The sequence below is a fragment of the Cuculus canorus genome, chromosome 1 (genome assembly GCF_017976375.1).
Source record: "Cuculus canorus isolate bCucCan1 chromosome 1, bCucCan1.pri, whole genome shotgun sequence".
NCBI lineage: Eukaryota > Metazoa > Chordata > Aves > Cuculiformes > Cuculidae > Cuculus > Cuculus canorus.
Genome location: NC_071401.1, coordinates 793,701 through 804,665, shown reverse-complemented (window position 1 = coordinate 804,665; position 10,965 = coordinate 793,701). Strand labels below are relative to the sequence as shown.

At 57.4% G+C, this 10,965-nt stretch overlaps 1 protein-coding gene across 1 annotated transcript; it reads right to left on the bottom strand.

Annotated features, from left to right (window-relative positions):
* Positions 1-5,677: 5,677 nt before the first annotated feature.
* ART1 (ADP-ribosyltransferase 1) lies at positions 5,678-9,318 on the bottom strand (the record flags this gene model as incomplete). Its single annotated transcript, XM_009557503.2, has 3 exons — positions 5,678-5,760; positions 5,838-5,876; positions 8,586-9,318. Coding segments are annotated over 3 exons (855 nt in total), but the record flags the coding sequence as incomplete, so codon positions are not given.
* Positions 9,319-10,965: the final 1,647 nt, after the last annotated feature.

The window sequence follows — 10,965 nt, the reverse complement described above, 5'->3', positions numbered from 1 at the left end:
CCCATCCATCCCACCACCCATCCATCCCCCAATCCATCCCACCACCCATCCCACCACCCATCCATCCCCTCATGCGTAGAATCATGAATGGTTTGGGTTGGAAGGGACCTCAAAGCCCACCCAGATCCAACCACCCCAGCTATGGGCCAGCTCTTGGAGTCATGGAATGGTTTCACTTGGAAGGGACCTCAAAGCCCCTCCAGATCCATGGGCAGGGCCACCTCCCACTGGATCCAGTTGCTCCAAGCCCCATCCAACCTCGCCTTGAACCCCTCCAGGGATGGGGCAACCATCCAGGTTGGGTCTCACCAGATGGAACTTGGAGCAACCTTCTCCGCTGGACGATCTCCCTGCCCATGGCAAAAGGGTGGAACTGGATGACTCTTGAGGTCCCTTCCAACCCAAACCATTCCATGACTCTCATCCAACCAACATCCCAACATCCTTCTCCTCAGGACTGTTCCCAATCCATTTCCACTTCCTAATCCAACACTTCATCGTTATTACTTCTTAATTAATGGATCTCCAGGTGAAATGTCATGGAATTCTGCTTCAGGTGGGAACCCCCGATGCCAAGAACTCCCTGCCTCTCCGTGTCCAAGGGTTCTTGCACACGTGCGCCACTCGTTCATCTCCATTTTAGAGGTTCTCCTTGACAGGATCTGAGTTCTGGGTGACGCCAAAGGCCTCCTGACCAATGTTTGTGCTCGAGAAGGTCCTGTGGGACCCTTGAGTGCATCTCTGATGTCATCTAAAAGCCGATTGAGAGCCTCCAGATATCGTTAACCCTATGTGCACCACTCTCCTTGGTGGTCTTAGAGTCATAGAATGCTTTGGGGTAGAATGGACCTTAAAGCCCATCCGGTTCCAACCACCACCATGGGCAGGGACACCTCCCGCCGGATCCGGGGCTCCGAGCCCCATCCAACCTGGCCTGGAACCCCTCCAGGGATGGGGCACCACCACTGCTCCGGGAATTCTGTTCCAGGGTCTCCCCACCCTCAGCATGAAGAAATTCCTCCTTAGGTTGAGTCTAAATCTTCTCCTCTCCGGTTTATCCCCGTTCCCCCTCGTCCCATCCCAATGAGCCTTTGGGATCAGCCCCTCTCCAGCTTTCCTGGAGCCCTTCAGGCACTGGAAGGTCCCTCTGAGGTCTCCTGGGAGCCTTCTCTTCTCCTGAACAACCCCAACGCTCTCAGCCTGTCCTCGTCGGGAGGTTCTCCAGCCCTCCCATCACCTTTGGAGCCTCCTCCGTTCCCGTTCCAACAGCTCCATCTCCTCCTTGCGTTGAGGATTCCGGCCATGCCCCAACCCTCCCATCCTGGGAAGGTGAGGATCCATCCGCACAGGAGATGAAATCAGAGCTTCGTATCCCTCTGCGTTTCAAACCATCTCGAGCTCTGCTGGGCCTCAGCGACTTCTCACCGTTGGGCTTTTGGTGCCACCTCCTGGTGATCGAGAAGACCTCTGGGATCATCGACTCCAACCATTCCCGTCTGCCACTAAATGATGGTGGGAGCACAGCAGGGGGAGAGTCGTGGGATGGTTTGGGTTGGAGAAGACCTCCAAGCCCATCCAGTTCAGCCTCCATAGAGTGTCGACCAGCATGTCCCACCATGGGGTGGTTTGGGTGGAGAAGACCTCCAAACCCATCCAGTTCCAACCTCCGTAGAGTGTCGACCAGCACGTCCCACCATGAGATGGTTTGGGTTGGAGAAGACCTCCAAGCCCATCCAGTTCCACCCTCCGTAGAGTGTTGACCAGCACGTCCCACCATGGGATGGTTTGGGTTGGAGAAGACCTCCAAGCCCATCCAGTTCCTCCCCTTCCTCTGCCATGAGCAGGGACACTTCCCACTGGATCAGGTGGCTCCAACGTGGCCTTCAACCCCTCCAGGGATGGGACAGCCACCACCGCTCTGGTCAACCCTGGCCGGATCCTCCCCACCCTCCCAGAAGAACATTTCTTCCCAAGATCTCCTCTCAGGAAGGCTCCTATGAGGTCTCCAGGCTCAACAACCCCAAATGTCCCAGCGTGGTCTCCTCCAGGAGGTTCTCCAGTCCTCGGATCATCTCCGTGGCCTCCTCTGGTCTCGCTCCGACACCTCCATGTCCTCCCTGTGCTGAGGACTCCAGAACTGGACACGGAGCTCCAGGTGGGGTCTCACCAGGGTAGAACCTCCACCCTCACCCTCTGGTCCCACCCCTTTGGATGCAGCCCAGGATCCGGGTGGCTTTCCCATGGGACCCCCACCGGCACTCCCAACACCCCATGGGACATCCCGGACTCCTCGGGATGTGGTCATCCATCTTTGGGTGGAGGAGGACAGAGGTTGGGGAGGAGACCTGGAGAAGACCTCTATGAGTACCTCCACGCCGGGAAACCCTCAGGAACGCCGCGATCCCACCACAACTCTTTATTCATAGAACCACGGAATGGGTTGGGTTGAAGGGACCTCCACAGAATGGGTTGGGTTGAAGGGACCTCCACAGAATGGGTTGGGTTGAAGGGACCTCCATAGAATGGGTTGGGTTGAAGGGACCTCCACAGAATGGGTTGGGTTGAAGGGACCTCCATAGAATGGGTTGGGTTGGAAAGGACCTCCACAGAATGGGTTGGGTTGAAGGGACCTCCATAGAATGGGTTGGGTTGGAAGGGACCTCCATAGAATGGGTTGGGTTGGAAGGGACCTCCACAGAATGGGTTGGGTTGAAGGGACCTCCATAGAATGGGTTGGGTTGGAAGGGACCTCCACAGAATGGGTTGGGTTGAAGGGACCTCCATAGAATGGGTTGGGTTGAAGGGACCTCCATAGAATGGGTTGGGTTGGAAGGGACCTCTGTGGAATGGGTTGGGTTGAAGGGACCTCCATAGAATGGGTTGGGTTGGAAGGGACCTCCACGGAATGGGTTGGGTTGGAAGGGACCTCCACAGAATGGGTTGGGTTGAAGGGACCTCCATAGAATGGGTTGGGTTGAAGGGACCTCCACAGAACGGGTTGGGTTGGAAGGAACCTCCACGGAATGGGTTGGGTTGGAAGGGACCTCCACAGAATGGGTTGGGTTGAAGGGACCTCCGTGGAATGGGTTGGGTTGAAGGGACCTCCATAGAATGGGTTGGGTTGAAGGGACCTCCATAGAATGGGTTGGGTTGAAGGGACCTCCACAGAATGGGTTGGGTTGAAGGGACCTCCATAGAATGGGTTGGGTTGAAGGGACCTCCATAGAATGGGTTGGGTTGAAGGGACCTCCACGGAATGGGTTGGGTTGAAGGGACCTCCATAGAATGGGTTGGGTTGAAGGGACCTCCACGGAATGGGTTGGGTTCGAAGGGACCTCCATAGAATGGGTTGGGTTGAAGGGACCTCCACAGAATGGGTTGGGTTGAAGGGACCTCCACGGAATGGGTTGGGTTGAAGGGACCTCCACAGAATGGGTTGGGTTGAAGGGACCTCCATAGAATGGGTTGGGTTGAAGGGACCTCCATAGAATGGGTTGGGTTGAAGGGACCTCCACGGAATGGGTTGGGTTGAAGGGACCTCCATAGAATGGGTTGGGTTGAAGGGACCTCCACAGAATGGGTTGGGTTGAAGGGACCTCCATAGAATGATGGGTTGGAAGGGACCTCCATAGAATGGGTTGGGTTGAAGGGACCTCCACAGAATGGGTTGGGTTGGAAGGACCTCCATAGAATGGGTTGGGTTGGAAGGGACCTCCATAGAATGGGTTGGGTTGAAGGGACCTCCACAGAATGGGTTGGATTGGAAGGGATCTCCATAGAATGGGTTGGGTTGGAAGGGACCTCCATAGAATGGGTTGGGTTGAAGGGACCTCCACAGAATGGGTTGGGTTGGAAGGGACCTCCATAGAATGGGTTGGGTTGAAGGGACCTCCATAGAATGGGTTGGGTTGGAAGGGACCTCCATAGAATGGGTTGGGTTGGAAGGGACCTCCATAGAATGGGTTGGGTTGGAAGGGACCTCCATAGAATGGGTTGGGTTGGAAGGGACCTCCATAGAATGGGTTGGATTGGAAGGGACCTCCATAGAATGGGTTGGGTTGAAGGGACCTCCACAGAATGGGTTGGGTTGGAAGGGAACTCCACAGAATGGTTTGGGTTGAAGGGACCTCCACAGAATGGGTTGGGTTGGAAGGGAACTCCACAGAATGGTTTGGGTTGAAGGGACCTCCACAGAATGGGTTGGGTTGGAAGGGATCTCCACGGAATGGGTTGGGTTGGAAGGGACCTCCACAGAATGGGTTGGGTTGAAGGGACCTCCACAGAATGGGTTGGATTGGAAGGGACCTCCATAGAATGGGTTGGGTTGGAAGGGACCTCCATAGAATGGGTTGGGTTGAAGGGACCTCCACAGAATGGGTTGGGTTGGAAGGGACCTCCACAGAATGGGTTGGATTGGAAGGGACCTCCATAGAATGGGTTGGGTTGAAGGGACCTCCACAGAATGGGTTGGGTTGAAGGGACCTCCATAGAATGGGTTGGGTTGGAAGGGACCTCCACAGAATGGGTTGGGTTGGAAGGGAACTCCACAGAATGGTTTGGGTTGAAGGGACCTCCACAGAATGGGTTGGGTTGGAAGGGAACTCCACAGAATGGTTTGGGTTGAAGGGACCTCCACAGAATGGGTTGGGTTGGAAGGGATCTCCACGGAATGGGTTGGGTTGGAAGGGACCTCCACAGAATGGGTTGGGTTGAAGGGACCTCCACAGAATGGGTTGGGTTGAAGGGACCTCCGTGGAATGGGTTGGGTTGGAAGGGACCTCCATAGAATGGGTTGGGTTGGAAGGGACCTCCATAGAATGGGTTGGGTTGGAAGGGACCTCCATAGAATGGGTTGGGTTGAAGGGACCTCCATAGAATGGGTTGGGTTGGAAGGGACCTCCATAGAATGGGTTGGGTTGGAAGGGACCTCCATAGAATGGGTTGGGTTGAAGGGACCTCCACAGAATGGGTTGGGTTGAAGGGACCTCCATAGAATGGGTTGGGTTGAAGGGACCACCACGGAATGGGTTGGGTTGGAAGGGACCTCCACGGAATGGGTTGGGTTGAAGGGACCTCCACGGAATGGGTTGGGTTGAAGGGACCTCCATAGAATGGGTTGGGTTGGAAGGGATCTCCACGGAATGGGTTGGGTTGGAAGGGATCCGGTTGTTTCAAGCCTCATCCAACCTGGCCTTGAAGACCTCCAAAGGTGGGACAACCATGAGTTCTCCGGGCATCCCGATCCAGGGGGAGGTGTCCCTCACCGGATGGGATTTGAGGACCCTTCCGACTCAAACCATTCCATGACTCCAAGGGCTGCCCCATGGCAAGAGGTTGGAATTGGATTGGCTTTGAGGTTCCTTCCAAACCAACCATTCCATGATTCCACCATTGCCCCTGGTCTCCCATCCCTGGAGCTGCTCCTTGGAGACCCCACCTTCAGCCCCATCAGCAGCTCCATGAAGTCCTCCTCCTGCTTCTCCCGCTCTCCTGGAGCTTCCAGTTGTCCCAGCGTCCCACGCCTGGTGGCACCATGATGGGATGGAGATGGCTGCCACGCAGAACCCCACCCTGCGGTTGTCTCCATGCCCTCATCCCCATCCCATCATCTCCAGGACTCCGGTGGTGCCCACACCGACCCCATCTCCTCATGGCGGTGGTGCGGTGGTGGTGTCCCTCAGGGTCCCTCGGTGGCCACCAGGGTTGTGGTGACCATGAGGAGCCCCCAGAGGAGAGAAGGGTCCCCACGGACGCTCCATCCTGGGGGTGCAGAGAGAAGAGGGGGTCAGGGGGGACAGAGGGATGGGGTCTTCTCCCCACCGCGGCGCGGAGCTCACCTGCGCCTAAGTCACACGGGCGGTCGCGGCATCGTCTCTCTGCCGAGGAACCAACGGTGTTGGGACGGCGGCCACCGGGCCACGAGCTGTGATGGTCCACGCCGTGCCGTGGTGGTCCATGCCATGCTGTGCCATTCCATGCTTCTCCAGGGCCATGCCAAGCTGTCCATGCCACGTTGGACCATGCCATGGGCGTAGAAGCATGGAATTGCTTGGTTGGAAAAGGCCTTTGAGATCATCGGCTCCAATCGTCCCTGACCGCTACGGAACCACAGCCCTGAGGACCTCATCTCCACGTCTTTTGGACCCTCCGGGATGGAGACTTCACCACTGAACCATCTCTGAGAACCTCATCTCCTGATCCCCTCCGGGATGGAGACTCCACCACTGAACCATCTCTGAGAACCTCATCTCCTGATCCCCTCCGGGATGGAGACTCCACCGCTGAACCATCTCTGAGAACCTCATCTCCTGATCCCCTCCAGGATGGAGACTCCACTGCTGAACCATCTCTGAGAACCTCATCTCCTGATCCCCTCTGGGATGGAGACTCCACCGCTGAACCATCTCTGAGAACCTCATCTCCTGAACCCCTCCGGGATGGAGACTCCACCGCTGAACCATCTCTGAGAACCTCATCTCCTGATCCCCTCTGGGATGGAGACTCCACCGCTGAACCATCTCTGAGAACCTCATCTCCTGATCCCCTCCGGGATGGAGACTCCACCGCTGAACCATCTCTGAGAACCTCATCTCCTGAACCCCTCTGGGATGGAGACTCCACCGCTGAACCATCTCTGAGAACCTCATCTCCTGATCCCCTCCGGGATGGAGACTCCACCGCTGAACCATCTCTGAGAACCTCATCTCCTGATCCCCTCCGGGATGGAGACTCCACCACTGAACCATCTCTGAGAACCTCATCTCCTGATCCCCTCCGGGATGGAAACTCCACCGCTGAACCATCTCTGAGAACCTCATCTCCTGAACCCCTCCGGGATGGAGACTCCACCGCTGAACCATCTCTGAGAACCTCATCTCCTGATCCCCTCCAGGATGGAGACTCCACCGCTGAACCATCTCTGAGAACCTCATCTCCTGAACCCCTCCGGGATGGAGACTCCACCACTGAACCATCTCTGAGCACCTCCTGACCTCATCTTTTGAACCCTCCAGGATGGAGACTCCACCACTGAACCATCTCCGAGCACCTCATGTCCTCATCTTTTGAACCCCTCCAGGGATGGTGACTCCACCACCTCCTCGGACTGAAGTCATTCTTCCACTGAAGACCTTCTGCCCGATCTAAACCCCCCCCGGTGCCGCTGGAGGCCGTTTCCTCTCCTCCCATCCCTCGTTCCTCGGGAGAAGACACCAACGCCCACCTCCCCACAACCTCCTTTCGGTAGGAGAGCCATGAGGTGTCCTCTCATCCACCTCTTCTCCACACTAAACCTCTCCAGGTCCCTCAGCTGCTCCCATAACCCCCGTTCTCCAGGGGGAAATCCTGGCCTGGTTGAACCTCGTGGTGTTCCATGCAATTCCATGCCTTGACTTTCCATGCTCTTCCAAGCCATGCCAGGATGTTCCATGCCATCTCATTCCATGCCAAGCCAGGCCATGCTGCTCCATTCCAGCTCATCCCATCTCCATCCCATCCCCATCTCCATCCCATCCCATCCATCCCATCCCATTCCATCCCATCCCATCCCATCCCATCCCATCCATCCCATCCCATCCCATCCATCCCATCCCATCCCATCCATCCCATCCCATCCCATCCATCCCATCCCCATCCCATCCATCCCATCCCATCCACCCCATCCCATCCCATCCCATCCCATCCATCCCATCCCATCCCATCCCATCCCATCCCATCCATCCCATCCCATCCCATCCCATCCCATCCCATCCCATCCCATCCCATCCCATCCCATCCCATCCCATCCCATCCATCCCATCCATCCCATCCCATCCCATCCATCCCATCCTATCCCATCCCATCCATCCCATCCCATTCATCCCATCCCATCCATCCCATCCACCCCATCCGAATCCGAATCCGAATCCTCATCCCCATCCCATCCCATCCACCTCATCCCATCCCATCCCATCCCATCCCATCCATCCCATCCCATCCCATCCATCCCATCCATCCCATCCCATCCCATCCCATCCCATCCCATCCATCCCATCCCATCCCATCCCATCCCATCCCATCCATCCCATCCATCCCATCCCATCCCATCCCATCCCATCCCATCCCATCCATCCCATCCCCATCCTCATTCTCATCCCATCCATCCTCATCCTCATCCCCATCCCATCTCATCCCATCCCATCCATCCCATCCATCCCATCCCATCCCATCCCATCCCATCCCATCCCATCCATCCATCCCATCCCATCCCATCCATCCCATCCCATCCCATCCCATCCATCCCATCCCATCCCATCCCATCCATCCCATCCCATCCCATCCCATCCCATCCCATCCCATCCCATCCCATCCCATCCATCCCATTCCATCTCCATCCCATCCATCCCATCCCATCCCATCCCCATCCCCATCTCCATCCCCATCCATCCCATCCCATCCCCTCCCATCCCATCACCGCCAGAGAGTCACCATCGCAAAGCTGAGACCCTCTCCAGGTTCTTCCCACCCCACTCCCGTCGGATCGCTCCCCGTCCATCCACGACGTGGTGGGACCCTTCCCGTCCCCTCCGTCCCACCGGGAAGGTCACCTTTGACCCACTCGCAGTTGTAGGCGCTGTCGGCGTCCCGCGAGCGCAGCTCGATGAGCGCTCCGCCCCCTCCGGAGGTGACGTCGGTGACCTCGAAGACCTCGAAGGGTGGGATGAGGACCTCATCCTCCTCAGGGTAGAAGGAGAAGTCCTTGATGGGAACCCCATAACACGTCTCCACCGAGAAGACCGTATCGTGGCCGAAGGCCAAAGCCGATTCTTCCCGGAGAGAAGCGGAGGTGAATTGACCGAAGCGGACGCGTTGGTGACGCTGAGCGGTGAAGCGGATGCCGTGGACGCCGCGGTAGACGCGGTGGCAGCGAGAGGACCGCGTCCCGCGTAGGACGCGCAGAGCTTCGCTCAGGAGGAAATGGAAGGCCTTGAAGCGGAAGTTGTCCAGGTAGTGGCGGTGGGAACGGCCGTCCTCGCGCACGGCCGCGTTGAAGGCTCGGAAGAGGGGACCGTGTTTGGTGTAGGCCAAGAGGGCCACCGCGTGCTCCGGACGCAGCACCGGGGGGACGCGGCCGTGCCGGCTGCGCCATTCGGCCGCGGCGAGGGTCCACGCTTGGGCATAGACGCCGTTGGTGGAGAACTCGGTACGGTTGAGGTCCTCCAGCTCTTCGTCCATCGCGCCGGCGCAGCCCACGTAGCGGTCGTCGAAGGAGGTGGTGGCCAAGTCCAACGGGACCTCCGCCATGGGGACGGCGTCCAGAGGGGAGGAGGTGGTGGTGGTGGTGGTGGTGGTGGTGGTGGTGGTGGGGAGGGTCTTGGCCAGAAGCACCAAACCCACCAGGAGGAGCTCCATGGTGGGCAGAACCACAGCAGGAGAAGCCCTCAGCATTCCCGGACCACGAAGACGACGGAAGAAGACGGTTCTTCTACGAGAGGTTGGGGAGGAGGTGGTGGGACCTGAGGGGAGCTGTGATGGAGACAATGATGGGATCGTGGAATGGGTTGGGTTGGAAGGGACCTCAAAGATGACGGAGTCATGGGATCATGGAATGGGTTGGGTTGGAAGGGACCTCAAAGATGACAGAGTCATGGGATCATGGAATGGGTTGGGTCGGAAGGGACCTCAAAGATGACGGAGTCATGGGATCATGGAATGGGTTGGGTTGGAAGGGACCTCAAAGATGGCAGAGTCATGGAATCATGGAATGGGTTGGGTTGGAAGGGACCTCAAAGATGGCAGAGTCATGGGACCATGTACCTCGCACTTGGCCGGGTTGAACTCCGTGAGATTTGTATGGTCTCACCTCTCCGGCCTCTCCGGGTCACCTGGATGTATCCCTGCCATCTGGAGCCATCCTTTCCTTCTTCCCTCTCTTCCCCCTGGATCCATCCCTTCCCTCTGGGTCCATCCCTTCCCTTTGAGTCCATCTCTTCCCTCTGGATCCATCCCTTCCCTCTGGATCCATCCTGTCCCCCTGGATCCATCCTTTCCCTCTGGATCCATCCCTTCCCCCTGGATCCATCCCATCCCTTCCCTCTGGATCCATCCCAACCCTCTGAATCCATCACTTTCTTCTGGATCCATCCCTTCCCTTTGAGTCCATCCCTCCCCTCTGGATCCATCCCTTTCTTCTGGGTCCCCCCCTTCCCTCTGGGTCCATCCCTTCCCTCTGGATCCGTCCCTTCCTCCTGGATCCATCCCTTCCCTTTGAGTCCATCCCTTCCCTCTGGATCCGTCCCAATCCTCTGGATCCATCCCTTTCTTCTGGGTCCATCCCTTCCCTCTGGGTCCATCTCTTCCCTCTGGATCCATCCCTTCCCCCTGAGTCCATCCCTTCCCTCTGGATTCATCCCTTCCCTCTGGATTCATCCCTTCCCCCTCTGGATCCATCCCTTTCTTCTGGGTCCATCCCTTTCCCTCTGGATCCATCCCGTCCCCCTGGATCCATCCCTTCCCTCTGGATCACATCCTGTCCCTCTGGATCCATCCCTCCCCTCTGGATCCATCCCTCCCCTCTGGATCCATCCCTTCCCTCTGGATCCATCCCTTCCCTCTGGGTCCATCTCTTCCCTTTTGGATCCATCCCTTCCCTCCGGATCCATCCCTTCCCCCTAGATCCATCCCTTCCCTCTGGATTCATCCCTTCCCTTTGGATCCATCTCTTCCCTCTGGATTCATCCCTTCCCTCTGGGTCCATCCCTTCCCTCTGGATCCATCCCTTCCCTCTGGATCCATTCCTTCCCTATGGATCCATCCCTTCCCCCGGATCCATCCCTTCCCTCTGGATCCATCCCTTCCCCCTGGATCCATCCCTTCCCTCTGGATTCATCCCTTCCCTTTGGATCCATCTCTTCCCTCTGGATTCATCCCTTCCCTTTGGATCCATCTCTTCCCCCTGGATCCATCCCTTCCCTCTGGATCCATTCC